Source organism: Neomonachus schauinslandi, chromosome 11, assembly GCF_002201575.2.
Source record: "Neomonachus schauinslandi chromosome 11, ASM220157v2, whole genome shotgun sequence".
NCBI lineage: Eukaryota > Metazoa > Chordata > Mammalia > Carnivora > Phocidae > Neomonachus > Neomonachus schauinslandi.
Window position 1 is genome coordinate 977,259 of NC_058413.1, and position 18,721 is coordinate 995,979.

An 18,721-nucleotide genomic window follows, 5' to 3' on the forward strand; every position below is an offset into this window, starting at 1 on the left:
CCCATTGGCTGCCTGTGATATCACCAGGCTGGGCTGCCATTGGCCCCATGCTGTGCAGATAGGCTTTTGGGGAGGGGAGGCAGCTAGGGGGACTGGTCAGCCTCAATCCCACCTTCCTTCCCAGCCACAGGGATCTGAAGCCAGAGAACCTCCTACTAGATGAGAAAAACAACATCCGGATCGCCGACTTCGGCATGGCGTCGCTGCAGGTTGGCGACAGTCTGCTGGAGACCAGCTGCGGGTGAGCGGCCCTGCCAGGCCAGGAGAGGCCCCGCCCCGGCCATGCCGCCGGTGGTCTCAGCTGCTCAGCGGGGGGGGGACCTGGAGCCCCAGGAGCCCCAGGACCTTCACTCTGCCCTCAGATTTTGCTGAGGGCAAAAGTGTGACGCTGTGGAGGGACCCTTCCCGTCACCATTCAGCCCAGGCCTGCGCTCGGCTCCACGGCCCTGGAAGGCGGGTCGGGTCCCAGTGGCTGCCCGCTTGCTCGGCGGCACTCAGCCCCATGGTCCTTCGGGGACGTTACTCCCCTTGGACCAGGGCGGCAGGCAGACAGCCTCGAGCGTGGCGGAGCCCACAGGCTCCCGTGTCTCAGTCTCCCCCAGAAGCACACAGTAGGGATTGGGTTGTGAGGGGGTGGCACCAAAGCCCCTTGAGCCTCCTGGTGGGCCTGGGGGCCCCCCAGAGGGGCGTTCTCCTGCAGGCAGAGCATGCCTCCGGGCATCTGCACTGCTGTGGTCCTGGGGGGCAGCCCCGAGTGCAGGCGGGGTGGGGTGGCCAGGGCAGACAGCAGGTCCCGAACCCCGTGCCTGACTGTTGCTTTTGCCCCCAGATCGCCCCACTACGCCTGCCCCGAGGTGATCCGAGTAAGTAGCCCCCCCTGCCGCCCTTGTCGCCCCCTGTCCAGGGGGCTTTGCCTCCTGAGCCTTGCAGACCCCGGGCCCTGGCTGACTGCCCCCTACACCCTGTACCTGGGCCCCACCATTTCTGCGGAGCCCGGCCGTTCACCCCGCCTACCCCACTGCCGCCCGCAGGGGGAGAAGTATGACGGCCGCAAGGCAGACGTGTGGAGCTGCGGTGTGATCCTGTTCGCCCTGCTGGTGGTGAGGCCCCCTCCCCTCCCCCGCGGCGCTGCCCCTGTGCGCCCCTCCCCAGGTGACCCCAGTCCCCTGCCGGCAGGGGGCTCTGCCCTTCGACGATGACAACCTGCGGCAGCTGCTGGAGAAGGTGAAGCGGGGCGTGTTCCACATGCCGCACTTCATCCCGCCCGACTGCCAGAGCCTGCTGCGTGGCATGATCGAGGTGGACGCGGCCCGGCGCCTCACGGTGGGTCCCGGGCGTCCCGGAGGGGTTGGAGGGCCTCCTTCTCTCCCTGATGCCGCCCCCCCCCGCCCAGAGCCTGCAAGGTCCCATCTCCGGCGACTCCTTCCGGGCCAAGGGATGGTACCTGCAGGGTAACCCCACCTGGGCCTGTGAGTGTGGTATGGGGGCCCTGGGTGTGCACGGTGCGTGTGAGCACGTGGGTAAGGAAGCGCTGTGTGTGTGCGTGGTTGTCTGCGGGCACGGGTGTGGACGCGTGGTTTGGGAGTGCTGGTGTGCCTGGCAGGTGAGTGCCCACTGATGCTGACCCCTGAGTCCTGGGCTTTCCAGGGCCCGGTCCGTGTGAATAGCTCCCCACGACCACTGCTGACGCCTGGGGGCCAGGGAAGGTCTGAGGGCAGCTCTTCCTTCCGAAAGACGCCCCCAGCTGGCCGCCTCCGGCCTCCCTGGGGTTCAGCTAGTGCCGGGAGGGCGGGTCCCCAGAGCAGGGGCAGCAGGACTCCCCGGGCTGGCCTGCCCAGGACAGGGGCGGCCCAGCGCCCAAGAGGCCACCCTCGCCCACCCTCCCCAGCCAAGCTGTCCTGAGTGGAGTTGGGGGGAGAGCAGGGCTGGCTCCCAAGCCTCCTGCTCACACCTGCACCCAGCCCCTTCCTGTGCACAGGAGGGCCAACCTGGCCGCTTCCCCTGCCCTCCTCCCTTGGCCTCCTTCCCGGAGCCTGAGACCCCAGAGGTCACCTTGCTTCCGTGCCCCCTCCCTCTGCCGCCCAGGTCCCCCAGCCCTGCCTGCAGCCCCCCGGCCCTGCCCACCTTCCTTCTCTCTCTAGGTCAGCATTTTCTCTTCGACCTGGGGTAGGCAGGGCCAAGGGTGCTACCTGGAGCCTCCGGGAACGCAGCCCCTCCCCACACGCTCCCCACCCTCCACCCACATTGCCCCCCATGTCCTCTCTCCCTCTCTCCCCCCCCCCCCCCCCCCCCCCCAGCCCCCTCCCCCCCCCCACTCCTCCTGTCATGCTGTCTGCACACTCCTGTGCTCCGTCCCTCCCCATGCTCCCGCCGCCGGCCTCCTAATGTGGGCTCCTCCATCCCTCCTCGTACTAACTCCCTGTTTCTCTTTCCTTGTAGCTAGAGCACATTCAGAAACACATATGGTATATGTAAGTAGCTCTTCCTCCCACATCGCCTGCTTTGCCTGCCACCTGTCACCGTGGCCTGGAGGGCCTGCTAGGGAAGGCGGGGGGGTGACCCAGCCCAGGGCAGGCCTGCCCCCAGCCTCAGCCGCTCCTGGCTCTCAAGGCCCCCGGGCGGGCCTGTGCCGGGCTCAGGCAGGATGCAGGAGGCGTGCAGGGGCTGGGTGCACAGAGAGCAGCAAGACTCAGGGCCCCAGGAAGGGGTGGGCCCCGCCCTCCCGGCACCTCGGGGTGGGGGGCGGAGGAGCCCCAGGCTGCGGAGGGCAAGGGAGTGACCCTGGGTGCCTGTCGTCCACAGAGGGGGCAAGAACGAGCCAGAGCCAGAGCAGCCCATCCCCCGCAAGGTGCAGATCCGCTCGCTGCCCAGCCTGGAGGACATCGACCCCGACGTGCTGGACAGCATGCACTCTCTGGGCTGCTTCCGGGACCGCAACAAGCTGCTGCAGGACCTGCTGTCTGAGGAGTACGTTGGCGGGGGGCTGCGGTGCAGCCTGGCCGGGGGCCCCAGCGGCCCCTCCCAGGCAGGCGGCCATGGGGTGGGACCTCATCCAGGAACAGACTTGCCAACCCTTCTTGGTGCCTCTCACCCACTGCAGGGAAAACCAGGAGAAGATGATTTATTTCCTTCTCCTGGACCGGAAAGAAAGGTACCCGAGCCATGAGGACGAGGACCTGCCCCCCAGAAATGAAATAGGTATAAGGTGGCAGGGTGGCCTGGCCCTATGCTGCCCCTCCCAGGCCCAGCGGGCTGCCTTGCCCTGACCCCTGTCTGCACACAGACCCTCCCCGGAAGCGTGTGGACTCCCCAATGCTGAACCGGCACGGCAAGCGGCGGCCTGAACGCAAGTCCATGGAGGTGCTCAGCGTGACGGACGGCGGCTCCCCGGTGCCTGCGCGGCGGGCCATCGAGATGGCCCAGCATGGCCAGAGGTGCGTGCCTTCCAGGAGGACCCAACGCTCTGCCTCCTGGTGGCCTGGCCTGGTCAGCGTTGGCACTGCTCACGGGCTGTGCTGGGCCTGGCATGGCTCATCTCTGCCCCCCGGCCCTGGGGCTGGGCCAAGGCCACTGGGTGGGCCTGGACCACGCTGTGCTAGGGGCCGGGCCAGGCTGTTCAGGCTGCTTGTGCTGGACTGGACTAAGCTGAACTTGGCTGGGCTGAGTGAGCTGAGCTGGGCTGGGCTGGACTGGACTGAGCTGGGCTGGGTTAGACTGACCTGGTCTGGGGTGGTCTGAGCTGGGCTGAGCTGGACTGCGCTGAGCTGGGCTAGACTGAGCTGGACTGGGTTGGACTGGGCTAGACTGACCTGGTCTGGGGTGGACTGAGCTGGGCTGAGCTGGACTGCACTAAGCTGGACTGGGCTGGATTAGACTGAGCTGGACCAGGGTGGACTGAGCTGGGCTGGGCTGGGCTGGACTGGGGTGGACTTGACTGAGCTGGGCTAGGCTAGACTGGGCCGGCCTGGGGTGGACTGACTTGGGCTGGACTGGACTATGCTGGGCTGAGCTGGGTTGTACTGTGCTGAGCTGGACTGAGCTGGGCTGAGCTGGGCTGAGCTGGGTTGGACTAGACTAGATTGAGCAGGGCTGGGCTGGGCTGAACCGGACTGGGATGGACTGAGCTGGGCTGGGCTGGACTGGGCTGAACTGGGCTAGACTGAGCTAGACTGAACAGAGCTGGGCTGAGCTGGGTGGGTTATACTGAGCTGAGTTGGGCTGGACAGGACTAGCCTAGAGTGGGCGGGACTGGGTTGGACTGAGCTGGGCTAGACTGGGCTGGGCTGGGCTGGATGGGGGTGGACTGGGTTGGCCTCGACTGAGCTGAGCTGAACTGGACTGAGCAGGATTGGACTAGACTGGACTTGACTGAGCTGGACTGAGCTGAACTAAGCTGGACTGGACTGAGCTGGGCTGGACTGGGGTGGACTGGGCTTTGCTCTGTTGGCCTGGGTTGTACTGGGCTGGTCAGGCCATCTGGAACAGGGTTGGGCTGGACTGGAGTGGACTGGACTTGGCTACACTGGGGTCAGGCCATGTTCAGAGCCGCCCAGCAGGCCTGTCCCCGCTTGATGCTGGCCCCATGTTTGGGTCATCTGTGGTAGTGTGGGGGTCAAGGACAAGGATGGAATTCTGCCTGGTCACAAGCAGGTCCGGGCTGTCCCAACAGCGCTCCCTGGAGGAAGGAAGGGTGTCCTGGTCCTGCAGAGCCTCAGCTGACTCTGGCTGGCAAGGAGGGGCCCTTGGCCAGTTCTCATCCTGGCGCTGGGCAGGGCCTGCTTGGGGAGGGGATTTTTGCTATAGCTCTTGGACCTGGAGACCCAGCTCTGGGGGTCCCGGCTCTGGGGCTGCCCCTGGTCAGCTGGGGGCTGAGTGCTGGGGACAGCCGGGCCTCTCAAGGTATTTGCCAGGAAGTAGGGCCACCATCAGGATTAAACTGGGCTGGTGGTCCTCAGCTCCCTTGGTGGTCCCAGGCCTCCCCCATGGAAACGGGCTGGCTCTAGACCGCCACGGGCTGCTGCCCATGGGCTCCGGCACTGGGGGGCTGGTGAGGGTGGCGGGAGAAAGGTTTCTGCTGGCTGAGCTCCTGCCCTGTGCCTCGCGTCCTGCTTGTTATGGGCACCCCTCTCCCCAGCAGGCCCCCAGGGTGAGAGGCCACCTCTCTCCAGCCCACCTTTCCTGAACCTTGCCCCTGCTCAGTGCAGGCTGAGTGCTGATGTGGGGCCCACCACATCCTGGCCACACCGCGTCCCTCCCTCACCCGCCTGGAGCAGGGGCTGGGCATGAGAGGCCACAGAGCCCAGTGTCCCGCTCTGCCTTCCAGGCCTGGCTGCCTCAGGGTGGGAGGAGCTGGGACCGGGCCAGCTGTGGACCGTCCCGGCGGCCCCTGGAGCGTCCCTTCCTCCCGACACCGCCCGACCTGCCGCTGCCGCTCCAGGCCCTGCTGCTTTTTCTGGCTTGGGCCACCGGCTGGGGCTGCAGGGGTCCTAGGGCTGGTGGTGGGTGCTGGACATCCTCCAAGGCCTGCCCCCCCCCCCCCCCCCGCCCAGCAGGTCACCAGGGTGGGGTGCGCTGTGGCCCTGGCACTCTCCTGCCTGACCTCCCTCATGCCCGTGTGCCTGGCCTGGGGCCAGGTGGGCCATGCCCAGCTTGTGTGGAGCTGTGCGGAGGTCCAGCCTCCCGGGCCGCCTGGCGGGGCTGCGTCAGTAACTCTGTTTTCTCGCTTTGTTCCTGCTGTAGTAAAGCAATGTTCAGTAAAAGCCTGGATATCGCTGAAGCCCACCCCCAATTCAGCAAAGAAGACAGGTATACACCCTGCCCACCCATCCCCCGCCCCCCAGCCCCAAGGACGACAGTGGGCCTGGTGGCAGGGCTGGGCCTGAGGCGCTTCCAGCCCTCGCAGCTCTGGCGAGGGAGACCTCCCGCAAGCTGGGGAAGGGCCTGGGCCAGGCGGGCCTGAGGCCCCGAGGAGGCGTGGGCTGCCGGGGCAAGGCCAGTGGCCGGCCTGACCAGGCGGGGAGACCCACTGCGCTCTCCCTGCCCGGGGACCCCCGAGCGTCTGCAGGCTGTGAGGCCTCAGTGGAAGCGGCAGCCCAGGGCGGTGGCAGGCTCCCCAGGACGTGGCAGGAGGCATGACTGTCTCAGGGGTCTCTGCATGGGGCCCGGCGTTCCTGAGGCCCCCAGCCCTGCCCCTGCAGGGCCTGCTGCCCGTGGGCGATGGCGGTCGGGCCTCACCCGTTTCCCCCCCGCCTGCTCCCGTACCTGCCCGTGCCCCTGCCTGCTCACTGCTGGCCTCTTGCCGCCCCCCTGTCGCCCCGCCCTGGCTGCTCTGCCTGCTGGCCCCCTCCTTTCTGTCTCGGGCAGGTGCGGCCTGGTTAGGACGCTGTGGAGGCAGCCCCCACCCCTCTTCCTTCCACTGCTTCTTTTCTGGTTTCCTTGTGCCAAGTGACGAGCGCATGGCTGGCTCAGTGGTAGGCAGGCCCCAGGCGCTGGGCCTCACTCTTGGCTGCTGCCCGGCCGGCCTGTGGCTGCTGGGGTGGGCACCAGCCGGGACCGACGGCCCCCACTCCCTTCCCAGCATCTGAAAGCTTTGGACCCAGGCCTGGCTCTGGGCACTGTCCCGGCCGTGGGCAGGCTGGGTTGGGGGGCCAGGAGCAAGGTCAGCGCCGCCCCCTGGCTCCGTGGCTTGTGTTAGGTGGAGACGCTGGAGGGTCACTGCCATGGGGCCCTAGCCCACAGATGCCGGGGCCCTGGTCAGAGTGGGCTCAGCTCCTCCCTGAGGCCCAGGGGCTGGGCCGGGGTGTGAGTGGGTGGGCGAGAGCCCTCTCGGGACCGGGCTGACTGGTGTGGGCAGGCCTTCACTCTTTTCCTCTTCTCTCCTGTGGCTGCCTCGGCCCCCCTCCCTGCTTCCTTCCTCGAAGGGTGGCAGGTGCCAGCACCCAGGGCTGAGCAAGCATGGTGTGTGCCTTCCCTGAGGCCGTGTGGTGTGGTGGAGTGAGGCCCCTGCCTCGCAGGGCGCCCGGTTCCTGCCCCGCCAGGTCTGCGGGCCCAGTGGGGCTGGTGGTGGACAAGGCTGGTGGTCCCAGCCAGCGCTCACCCCAGCCTGGCCTTGCCTAGGCCCCCATGGTACCAGTGAGGAGAGAGCTATGGGCTGGCGTGCTGTGGGCACCTTTGGGCCGGGCAGGTGGGCCATGGGCATGGCAGGGCTGGGCTGGTGCCCACTTGGTGGCCCATGTGCTAGGATGGGAGGCTGTCCGCCGAGCACAGGACTCGGGGCCTGTGACAGTTCAGCCTTGGGGGGTTCTGGGTGGGCTCGGGGCACTGGGGGCTGGACAGTGGACCTGACACGGGGGCTGGATGCAGCTCCCAGGAAGCGCCCGTCTCCCCTTGTCCCTCTGTCCGCCCAGGCCCCTGACAGACCCTTGCTGAAGGCTCCCGGTGCCGTCCTGGGCCTGGGCCTTGGCCATGAGACAGCTCCCACGTAGAGGAGAGGAGCCCGGAGACAGGCTCTGACGGGGCCCCCTGAAGGGGCTGTGGGGCCCTCCTGGGCCCCGGGAGAGGCGGGGTGGGGACAGCAGGACAGCCCTGCATGTGGCCAGGTGTGCGCAGGACAGGGCGGCCTCAAGGCTCTCGGCCGGGACTCCCGGCCTCTTGGAGGGTCCGCCCGGGGGAGAGAAGCTGAGAGCCGTGGCCCCTCCCGGCTGACCTGCCCCGCACCTGTGTCCGCAGGTCCAGGTCCATCAGCGGCGCCTCCTCGGGCCTGTCCACCAGCCCGCTGAGCAGCCCCAGGGTGAGCCCCCACCCCGCCCCGCCCCCCCAGCTCCAAGAGGCCCAGCGTGCACCGGTGGGGGTGGGCAGGGGAGGCTCCCTGAGCCCGGGCTGGGCCCGCGCCCCCCGCCTGCTGCTGGGGCTAACTGCACGTTCTTTTGTTTTGTTTGTTTTCTCTTGTGTTATTTTTTTCTTTTATGGCAAACGCTCCCACCCCCACACCTGCCTGTCCCGCTGGTCCTGCCCTGGGGTCCTGCTTGAACGTTTCTGGTCCTCCTGGTGCTGTGTGTGCATGCGGGGGGCGGCGGGCACTCGCATGGTGGCTCTCGCGGACCCTCGCGCTCTGCTCCCTGCCCTCTGCGCCTGCCCTGTAGCCTGTTAGAAAGTTTGCCCTGCCCCCCCCGCCTCCCGAGAGCCCCTCTGTGGCCTGCCCCCTGGCCACCTCCGTGGAGCCTGAAGCTTGTCGGAGCGCCTCCGGGCCCGGACACGTCCTCCCTCCACAGGCCGCCTTGCGGCCCAACCCCAAGACCCAGACCTTGCCGAGCAAGGCCAAGCTGAGCGACAAGCCGCTGCAGGGCACCAAGTCCAACCCACTCCCGGCCGGCACCCAGGCCCGACCCCCTGTCCCGGGGGGCCTAGGCCCCCAGCTGGCCCTGCCCCCGGGCCCGCCGACCATGCCGGCTCCCATCCGGCTCCTGACTGCCGGGACTGAACCCAACACCAAATCTGTCCCCACCATACAGGTGACCCCTCACCCCTCTCCAAGGGGTAGTCCCCTCCCCACCCCTAAGGGGACGCCCGTGCACACGCCCAAGGAGAGCCCGGCAGGCACGCCCAACCCCACGCCACCGTCCAGCCCCAGCGTCGGAGGGGTGCCCTGGAGGACGCGGCTCAACTCCATCAAGAACAGTTTCCTGGGGTCACCCCGCTTCCACCGCCGGAAACTGCAGGGTCAGTGGCGGGAAGAGGGGCCGCGGGGGTGGCAGGGCCTGCCCCCTCTGCGCTGTGCCGGGACCCCGACCACGAGCAGGGCAGCGGTCGGTGTCCTCCAGGCCGGCACAGGCCCAGGCGGTGCCGCCAGACGGCTGCTTGCTCCTGGGCCTGCCCGCTGTGTGCCGGGGGCCCCTCCCAGCTCCTGGGCTTCCCTTCAGCCCAGTGGCCACTTGAAGCCGGGCTGCTTGAGCCCTGGGAGGACAGCCGGCCGCCGGGCAGGTGGGGGCGAGGGCCGTCAGCAAGCCCGTGGGATGGGGCAGTGGTGGGCAGCCCATTGCTGTGCGCTGGGTGCCGAGGGTCAGTGGGCACTGCCGGGCCATCCGAGCCTCTGGCACAGCTGATGGGTGGGCCTGGGTGACCAGTGCCATCTGTCGGGGGGACAGCGGGGCCGGCTGTAGGCCAGAGAAGGTCTGGCCTGATTACAGCACCAGAGGCTGGGGCAGGCCCGTGGCCCTAAGCTCCGGCAGGGGCCGGGAGCCTGTGGGGTGGCTGAGACCCCGGTCACGGTGAGGGGCAGGGGGGACCCTGGTGAGGGCAGGGCAGAGTGGTCACACCTTCTCTCCCTGTCCTTCCCGTGTGTGTGCAGTTCCAACACCCGAGGAGATGTCCAACCTGACCCCGGAGTCCTCTCCAGAGTAAGTGGTCACTGCCCGAGGTCGAGGGTGAGCCACTGGCCTCCCTCCCGGTGCCCAGACGCCAAGTGCGTAGGGGGGGCCCGTGCTGGACCCTCCCTCATGGCAGGCCAGGGGGCCCATGAGGGCTTCGGGGCGAAGCACCCCAGCCCCTCCAGGTCCTCTTCTCCCTCTCCCTGGGACCCTGTGCTTGCCCAGAACCCCCCTGCCAGCCCCTGCCTGGGACACCTCCTCTTCAACACCCACACCTCTGTCTCCGGCACTTTGAATGCTAGGTTGGGGAGCAGGGTCTGCGCTGCTGAGGAGCCGGCCAGCTCCTCCTGTCCCTGTGCCGAAGCCACAGCCTGGGGCTGGCTGGAGGCAAGAGACGGCACAGCCATGCCTCGGAGGGGCGGAGGTGCGCCAGCTGAAAGCCCCAGCCTCCACGCGGGGCGAGGCTTGCAGACCGGAGCCCAAGCCCTCCTGGCAGGTGTGCTCACCCTGCTCTGGCCACAGGCTCAGCCCCGTACACGCCCGGTCCGGGGAGCCCGAGAAGGACCAGCCTGGTGTTTGCAGCGGGTAGCCTCCACCAGGGAGGGCTGCGCTGGGCAGAGTGGAGCGTGGAGCACAGCCGGGGACCTGGGGGCTCATAGGGATGGAGCGTCTCAAGGCGGAAACGTGGTGCTGGCCAAAGAGACGGAGGGACAGCCACCGGACGGCCTGGTGGGGACGCGGGTCCAGGGGAGGGTGGTGGTGTTCGAGGCCAGGAGCAGAGCAAGCCCTCAGCTGACCCTCGCCAAGAGGAAGGAGCAGGGCCCATGGGAGGCGATGGGCAGCAGATCCACGGCTCACCCGCGGCCAGTCTGGACTGGGGCCGAGACCCTGGAGCGGCCCTGCCCCCGCTCTCCCGCCCTGGCGGCGGCCTTGGCCTGCAGCCCTGGAGGACGCCGTGTGAACAGGAGTGGCGCTGTGGGTGCGGGGCGGGCCTCGAGAGGAGCACAGGCAGCCTCCTCGGAGGCCCCTGTCGTCACCGAGCAGGAGGTGCTAGGGCGCAGCACGTGGCCCCTCCCACCGTTAGTGCCCCTCGGCCGGAACTTCCTGCTGCTGTCACCGCGCTCACAGACACCCCTGTAACGTAACTGCTGGGCGTCCGGGCAGGTGCAGGTGGCCCGCAGCCTCCCATTCTCGAGTCCGTCTGGAGGCCCCGCCCCCTCCCGGGGGTCCTGGCCGGTGCGCCCGGGCAGACGCGCAGTGGCCCGGGAGGCCGCGGCAGCTCACGCCCCGGCCCCGCCTCCCGCAGAGGACGCGCTCAGCCCGGCACGTCAGGGCTCGTAGGGAAGCACCGCCGCGGGGCTGGGGCGGATGGCAGGTCGGAGACCGTAGGTTCGGCAGGCGGAGGTTCCAGTTTGGGTGACGTCACAGCCCTGAGTGACGTGTGCAGGTGGGGAATTCACGGTGCGGTGTTGAGTTGAGCAGAACTCCTTGGGGAAGCTGCAGCCTTTGTTCCTGAGGCCTTCACCTGCTTGGACGAGGCCCACCACACGGGGGAGCGTGGTCTGCTCTACTCGGAGACGCCCGGCGGCTGCCGGGTGGCCCAGCTGACACTGAAGTCGGCCGGCGCTGCCTCTCTGGCTCCTTCAGGCTTCTTCCAGGCATGGGACCGCCTATTACGCCAGATGCCAAACTGCTGGCTGCCAAACTACAAACAAGTCGTGTTTTCGGTGTTCTTCTTCGTCAAGGGAGGAGAAGCAGAAACCCCTCATGCGGGTTCCAGAACTGCCCCCCCTAAGTACTTGCTGGGCTGCCGGCCCTGTGGCAGGTGCAGGGGCACAGCAGGGAGCGGAGCCTGCCCTCGAGAGCGCCGGACCCGGAGCGGACAGCGGGCAGGAGGGCAGGATGTGGGGAAGGAGGCGAAAGTGGCCGGTGACCAGGGGGTCCGGCAGGACGTGCTTCCCTGTCTTCACTTCTGCGCTGTTGTTGGGTCAGGATCCCTGGGCCGAGCAGAGGCCAGCTCTGGAACTGGGCAGGAAAGGGGAAGCCACGTGGTCAGAAAAACCACCGAGAGGTTCCCGAGCACCCGCCCCCACGGCTGCCCCTGCCAGCGCCGGTGGCGGAGCAAGATGCTGGGCCGGGGCCCTCCTGGGCCTCGCCGTCCGAATGGGCAGAGTCCACGAGCCACGAGACGGCTGTCAGGACACATCAGCGGAGCCATGAGACGGCTGTCCATCGGCGGAGCCACGAGACGGCTGTCAGGACGCATCAGCGCTGCAGCCTGGCAGACTATTCGAGCTCAGCGCCTTGAACACCATGCGCTCCACGTCTTGGGCTGTGTGGGTCAGGCCCCGGGCCGGGCTGGCTGGGCCCTCCGCTTTCCGGAGTCAGTGGGCTGTGGTCACCTCCAGGCAGGCTCAGCTGGGGCAGCACCCGTGGCCCAGCGCCCTCGGTCGTCAGCGGGATTCAGGGCCTGTGGTCCGCTGGACCGCGGGCCTCTCCGTCACGTCAGGGGGCTCGGTCGCCATGTAGTCCAGACCTGCTAGCAAGCAGGAGACATGGCCTTGAGTCACGTGTTCTTGGAGGGGACATCTGTCACTCATTCTGCTTAGAAGCAAATCCTGGCCCTGTCCGTGCCCCAGGAGGCAGGATCTTGGGGCCAGCCGAGGGACACCCACACTGGTGTGCACTGCGGTGGGGGGGCTGCAGACAGCGTAGGTCAGATGCAGGTGCAGGACAGAATAACAAGGCCAGACAGAAGACAGAGGACAGAGAGAGGCCCTGGGCACGAGTGAGGTGAGGGGCCTCGTGCAGGAGGATACACCCCTGCCCCACCTGGCACAGCACCTGGCTTGGAAGCAGCCTCCATGTCCCAGAGCGGCCTGGGCTGGGCAGCCCCTGGTCCTCGAGGACAGGGTGGCCGGGGGGAGCCGGGCTGTCCCACCAGGTGGGAAGGGCATGTAGCATCCTGGGCCCCCAGGCCCCATTGTCCATGCAGTGTGTCTCCTGTCCATTTGTCCATATGGGCGCAGAGTTCCCCGGCCAGGCCCAACCCTGTACCGCGGCCTCCCACACTGCCCCTGCTCCCCATGCAGCCCCAGGGTAGGGGGCACCTTCCTCCAGGCTGCGGCAGGATTGCTGCAGAGCAAATTCCCGCAAAACTTGGTGGCTTAAACAGGAGTAAGGCTGGGGGTCAGGGTGCGCTCTCCTTTCCTTTTTGGTGGGTTCTGGTGGGCACTGCCCAGACCCAGGCAGGCATGGGGGAATGGGGCCCGGCCAAGACTGTGGGATTAGCATTAGGGCCCTGGGGTGAGGGTGGGAGGAGTCGGGGCAGCAAGCTGGCCCTGGCCAGGAGGGGAGGGCCGGCCTGTCCTCAGAGGCTGGGCTGACAGTGAGCATACCCTGATACGAGCAGCCCTCTGCCCGCACTTCCCTCCCCCAGGCTTGCCAAGAAGTCATGGTTTGGGAACTTCATCAGCCTGGAGAAGGAGGAGCAGATCTTCGTGGTCATCAAGGACAAGCCCCTGAGCTCTATCAAAGCTGACATTGTTCACGCCTTCCTGTCGGTGAGCCTCCCACCCGTCTGGGGACGCCTGCCTGGCTGGAACCAGAGGGTCACTGCTCGGGCCCCTGGCCTGGGGAGGGAGGCCGGCCCTCGTTCTCAGCAGCCCTGGCGGTGGGAGCGCCACTGAGACAGGGAGGAAAGCACAGGCAGCTCACGGGAGGGGACCTCTGCCGGGTCCTGTCCCAAGAGGCCTGTCTCCGTTTCCCGTGTGCGCTCCCCCCACCCCCCGGCTGCCGCCTCCTGGAGCCCCTGCCTCCCGCTGGGGCCCGGCGGCTCCCTGAGGGTGGGCCGCACTCAAGCCTCGGGTGCGCTCCGTTTGTCTTTGGGAGCTCTTTGAGCACGTGGAGCAGAAAGCCCTGCAGGTGTGCCTCCAGAGTCCTGTCAGGGGGCCTGGCCCGGTGCTGGGTCCCCGGGGATCCTAGCACATCCCCTGCAGCTGAAGCTGCCCCACCCCCATCAGGGCTGGGACCTGCCGCAGGGCTTTCTTCAGCCTGGTGCGGCCTCAGCCCAAGTTCCCCAAGGGCGGGGGGCCACCTGCCATGGCAGCCTGCTCTCCTCCTTAGGGCCCCTGGTCCGGGCCTCCCTCTCCCTGCACCCTGCAAGGTCCTCCGCTGCCCAGCCTCCCAGCATGGGCTGGGCCTTCTGACCTCTCCTGAGCCGCAGAGCCCTGTCCTAGGGGTGACTCCAGGGCAAGACTGCCTCCTGACTTCGTTTCAAGGGCATTTCCCTTTGCTGCCTGTATGTCAAGTGCGTAGGGGCCCCTCTGCCCGCACTGGGAGCGGCGCCCTTCCCGAGCCCACAGAGCGGCAGGATGTTGTCCTCGGCAATGGCCGTGTGGCTCCAGCCTCTGGAGGCTGTCACGCGGGTGCCGGCAGCGGCTCCACGGGGCCTCCTCGTGCCTGTCTGCCCCGACCCTCTCCTCTTCCACTCTGCGCCCACGTCCCAACCCGCACACAGGCAGAGGGGTACAAGCTTCCGGCCCGGCTCGCGGGGCGGGGGCTGGGGGTGCGAGGGGGGCCGTGCAGGGCGGCTGGCGCACAGCACACTCATGCTGCCCCACCACCCCGCAGATCCCCAGCCTCAGCCACAGCGTCATCTCCCAGACGAGCTTCCGGGCTGAGTATAAGGCGACGGGCGGCCCGGCGGTGTTCCAGAAGCCGGTCAAGTTCCAGGTGGACATCACCTACACCGAGGGCGGGGCGGCACAGAAGGAGAACGGCATCTACTCCGTCACATTCACGCTGCTGTCCGGTGAGCCACGGGCCCAGGGTGCGGGCTCCGGGCTACAGCCCTGACCTGGGCATGACCCCCTGTCTCCCCCAGGCCCCAGCCGCCGCTTCAAGAGGGTCGTGGAGACCATTCAGACCCAGCTCCTGAGCACACATGACCAGCCCGCCGCCCAGCATTTGTCAGGTGAGGCGGGGGCTCAGCTCAGGCCGCCCTGCGGGCCGGTGAGCAGGGGTGTGGCCCCTCCGACGTGCCCACCTCCCTGCCCCCCCCAGGGGGCAGGGCCCTCCCCGGCGCAGTGGGCCGGCCCATCTCTGCACACCCAGGGAGGTAGGGCCCAGCACACCACACTGAAAGGCGCCTCTTGTCCACTGTAGAACCCCCCCCGCCAGCGCCAGGACTAAGCTGGGGTGCTGGGCTTAAGGGCCAGAAGGTGGCCACCAGCTACGAGAGTAGCCTCTGACGCTGGCAGGTAAGGTGTCCGGCCCCGCCGCAGGGGCAGGGAGGGGGCTGCGGGCAGGTCCTCCGGCGAGAGCCACACTGGCCCCGAGAAGGGCGCCCTGTGCCCCTCACACATCCAGCGGCCAGCTCCCGGCCCTGGACAGGCCGCATAGGGCCCAGCACCCAGGCTGAGCAGCCAGACACGGGCAGCCTGGCCCCGGGCCGGCCAGAGCAGGCTCCAGGAGAGCAGTGGCCAAGGTCCTGCCTGGGAGCCCGCTGCCCTCGGGACTCCCCCAGGGGCACCCTGCGAGCCTGTGGGCCTAGCGTCCACGCTGGCTGACACGTGGTGGGGCTGCTGCCGCCTGCCTTCCCCGTGACAGGCCTGTGATTGTCTGGCCATGAGTTCCCAAAGGAGGGGCTCCCCAGCTGGGCCTCCAAGGGGTCACACAGGGAAAGGGGCGGCCCAGGCCTGGAGGTGCTGGGGGTCTGAGGGCCTGAGGGCCCACGCCGCTCAGCATCTGGTGGGGAGTGGGCTACGTGCCCACCGTGGGTGGGGGTGGGTGAGCCCGTGTCTGGGCAGGGCGGTCCGTTAGCAAGGGTGTGCTTGCTGTCAGGATGCTGGTAGGGCACAGCCTGCCGTGAGGCCTGTGTCAGGGTTTGGGGTCCGGAGCACAGCATCCAGCCCGAGCCCTGAGCACCCCCGTCGGCTGGAGCCTCAGTGGGCCCTTCCTCCAGCCTGGTGGGGTCCGAGAGGCCAGACCGGCCCCACCTGTTCCCCTCCTCCCCGCCCCTGCCATCCTCATTTCATCGTGTGTGTTACCCTTTTCTCCCCCAACATGTGCCTCGTCCGTCACCTCACGGGCAGGTCAGGGCAGGGGTGGCCCCAGCAGCCTGGTCCCGGGAGCCAGTTTGGCATTGGAGGCAGGGCGTGGGGCAGAGGTGGCTCCCTGGGCCTTCAGGGCCTCCATCTCAGAGCACAGTAGGGCTGACAGAGGGAAACTGAGGCCAGGCAAGGACAGAGCTTGTCCAGCGAGGTGAGCAAAGGCTAGGGCCTGGTGTGCCGCCCAGCAGATGCCCAGGCCTGCAGCCACTGTCTGGGGGCCGCAGTCTCTCTGCTCCTGTCTGGGCCATGGACAGTAACCTAAGAGGGGTCATTCTGCCCCTGTTAGCAGGCGTCCCTCATGCCAAGTCCCAGGCACAGCAGTGAACAAGGTGGACACCACCCTTCCCCTGGGCTCTACCTCCAGTCCTAACCCCATCCCAAAGCGGGGGCCTTGGTTAGACCTGTGCCCAAACCCATGTCCCTGCAAACTCTTGGGTACCCAATCTGGGCCCCAAGCCGTTCTCCCCTGCCCTCCTTCAGGGGGCCTTGGACCTGGGGGAGCCTAAGCCAGGAACCCAGCCCATGCCCTGGCCCCATCCCCAGGCCTCCTGATGGGTCTCCCTGGACTCTGGCCTTTCCCAGCACCCTCCCGCCTGCTCCAGGTGCTCTTGTCTGGTGAGCTCAGTTCTAGAGCCGCTGTGAGCAGGGGGCAGAAGTGGGGGCCCCTCAGCTTCCAGGGCAAGAGACCTGGTGGCCACTCCAATAGGGACAGGAGGCCCAGAGGTCACATCCCACCTAGCAGAGGCTCCTGTGAGGGCCCTGAGGGAGGAGCCTCCCACCCTAGGCCCCTGCCAGAACCAACATTCCCAGGCCCAGCAGAAGGTGGGAGAGGGTCAGGGAAGGGGGGGCCAACACGAGCTGAGGGGCAGATGGGAGCCCCGCAGCTGCCTGAGCTGCAGAGTGGCAGAGTGAGGACACACAGATGGCCAGAGTAGAGCACAGCCAGAACCCTGGGCTTCTCGGTGCCAGAGCCTTGGGCCCAGGGAGGACAGAGGGGACGGAGGGCCAGGCAGGCTCAGGGCACCCAAGGGGCAGGGCCACGTCGCATGTTCCGGCTCTGGTTGTAGCAGGACTCTCCTCTGCCCAGGACAAGGCCGCCACTCAGCGCCCATATTCTGAGCCAGCCCCACCCCAGGCTCCACCCCCAGCCCCAGCCCACCCCAGCCCTGCCCTCTGTAAGCCCCGCCCTGCTCTGGGCTCCACCCCCTCCCCGTCTGGCCCCTCTCTCCAGTCGGCCGGCCCCAGCAAACCCCCTACTCGGCTATGGCCACGCCCCACGCCGGGCTCTGCCTCTCCCTGAGGGCCTGGCCAGAGGCTGAGGGCAGCGCCTGGCCAGGGGTCCAAGTGGGAAGACTTTTTCACACGTCTCCCTCCCTCCTTTCTCCATTCTGTGCTCCAGACACCACTAACTGTATGGAAATGATGACGGGGAGGCTTTCCAAATGTGGTAAGAACCCCTCATGCTCACCTGGGACCCCCCAGCCTGTCACCCCCCAGCCTGTCACCCCCCAGCTGCAGCCTGCTCCTGGCAGGGTGCCGCCCCCGCCGCCCTGAGGGCTATCCTGGGGTCCCTGTGTATACGCGGGGTCCAGACGTGCACACTCGGGCCCACCCAGTCCCCCACCTCTGCCAGGAGCAGCCTCGGTCACCCACCCCCTAGGGCAGCCATAGGCCCGGCCCTAGGATCCAGGCAGGCCAGGAAGGGACCCCAGGGCTCAGAGCAGTAAAGCGTCCAACATGCCCCAAGTTTGGCAAGGGTCCCGTGTGTGGGCTCTGGCCTGGGGTCTGGGCAGACTCCAGATCTGGGCAGGAGGCTGGTGGGAAGCTTCCTGTCCACTGGAGGGGGTGACAGTGTGCTGTGCACGCATAGCGCTGCTCTGGGCTGGCGGCGTCAGGTGTAAGAAGCAGAGCAGAGCAGAGGCATCAGGACAGAGAAGAGGCCCCCAGGTGGGGGTGGTCAGACCATTTCTGCCCCCTTCCTCTTGCCCTCAGGACATTCCCTCTGGGATCAGGGCTCCCAGTCTGGCTGCCTGCCCCCAGCCCTCCCACACCCAAGCCCTCCATGCCTGTCCACCCATCCGTCCATCTGTCTGTCTGCTGCTGACCTCTGTGTCCACGCGGTGCTGCCCGGGCTGGCCAGGGGCCGGGCTCCAAGCCTCCTGGGAGGATGTGGTGGGCACACTGGCTCCAGCCTCCGCAGCCCAGAGAAGGCGCCCTGGCCCCCTGCACGGAGCCAGCCTGGGGTCCCAGGCTCCTGCTCAGCCCTGGGGCTTGGGGCAGTGCTGGTTTCTCTGTCTCAGTGTCCAGAGTGGGACTGGCCAGCTGGCCAGGCGTTGGGGTGGATGGGGGGGGGGACTGGTGGCTGAGGTGGGGGGGGGCCAGGCCTGGTGAGGGAGGAGGGGTCTCTCCACCTGCCTGCCCCGCTTGCTGCCCACCTGCCCCCGCCTGCCAAGCCCGGCTCAGACCTCATCTCGCTGGGTTTTCTTTCTTCGTGGAGACCCTTTCGTTCATTTGTTTGTTCTCTTTCTCTCTCCTTACCCCCTTCCTCTTTCTCTTCTTTTCTTTTTTCTTGTTTTTTCTTTTGTCTTCTGTTCTGTGTACCCAGGCAGCCCATTGAGTAACTTCTTTGACGTAATTAAACAACTTTTTTCAGACGAGAAGAACGGGCAGGCGGCCCAGGCCCCCAGCACGCCCGCCAAGCGGAGTGCCCACGGCCCCCTCGGTGACTCCGCGGCCGCTGGCCCCGGCCCTGGAGGGGACGCCGAGTACCCGACGGCCAAGGACACGGCCAGGACGGGGCCGCCCGCCGCCCGCCGCGAGCAGCCTTAGACACATAGCCCCCTCCCCACGCCGGCACGGCCCGCCAGGGCCCAGCCCGGCCCGCCCCGCCGCCCGCCCGCCCGCCCGCCCCGCCCGGACCGCGGCGACACCGGGGAGGAAAGGAAAGGGGGCACCGGGGGCCACCGCCTGCGGCTGGGCCCGCCCGTGCCCGCTCTCTCTTTCTCCTGCTGTCTCTCTCTCTGCCTGTCTCTGACAACGGCACTGTTTCCGCTCTGATACCAGGAAGTATCCCGAAAAGTTAACATGTCACCTCCACGAGGCCATCCTCTGTGCTCCGCGCCGGACACCGGCTGACCGAAGGCAGCTGCCGCGGACCTGCCCTCCCTCGTCTCCTGCTGCCGCCCCGCCCACCCGCGGCGAGGCCCCGCCCACCCGCGCGCCGCGGCCCCGCCCACCCGCGGC

The 18,721-nt window shown here is 67.9% G+C and overlaps 2 protein-coding genes across 5 annotated transcripts in view; both read left to right on the plus strand.

The window, feature by feature from the left end:
• BRSK2 (BR serine/threonine kinase 2) overlaps positions 1-18,307 on the plus strand; it is a 68,184-nt gene extending 49,877 nt beyond the window's left edge. Inside the window, exons 5-20 of one of the 3 annotated variants that reach the window (XM_044919670.1) lie at positions 125-241; positions 830-863; positions 1,032-1,100; positions 1,177-1,323; positions 2,440-2,471; positions 2,803-2,967; positions 3,101-3,198; positions 3,284-3,434; positions 7,729-7,789; positions 8,511-8,718; positions 9,347-9,395; positions 12,805-12,928; positions 13,998-14,178; positions 14,251-14,340; positions 16,878-16,925; positions 18,084-18,307. In XM_044919670.1, the coding sequence (XP_044775605.1) occupies positions 125-241; positions 830-863; positions 1,032-1,100; positions 1,177-1,323; positions 2,440-2,471; positions 2,803-2,967; positions 3,101-3,198; positions 3,284-3,434; positions 7,729-7,789; positions 8,511-8,718; positions 9,347-9,395; positions 12,805-12,928; positions 13,998-14,178; positions 14,251-14,340; positions 16,878-16,925; positions 18,084-18,307 (1,798 nt within the window). Of the gene's footprint in view, positions 1-124; positions 242-829; positions 864-1,031; positions 1,101-1,176; positions 1,324-2,439; positions 2,472-2,802; positions 2,968-3,100; positions 3,199-3,283; positions 3,435-7,728; positions 7,790-8,510; positions 8,719-9,346; positions 9,396-12,804; positions 12,929-13,997; positions 14,179-14,250; positions 14,341-14,531; positions 14,618-16,877; positions 16,926-18,083 lie in introns of those variants that run through there. The other 2 variants (XM_044919671.1, XM_044919672.1) reach the window with 2 other exon arrangements.
• Positions 1-18,721, plus strand: part of TSPAN4 (tetraspanin 4) — a 559,204-nt gene that overhangs the window by 397,156 nt on the left and 143,327 nt on the right. The window lies entirely within an intron of this gene.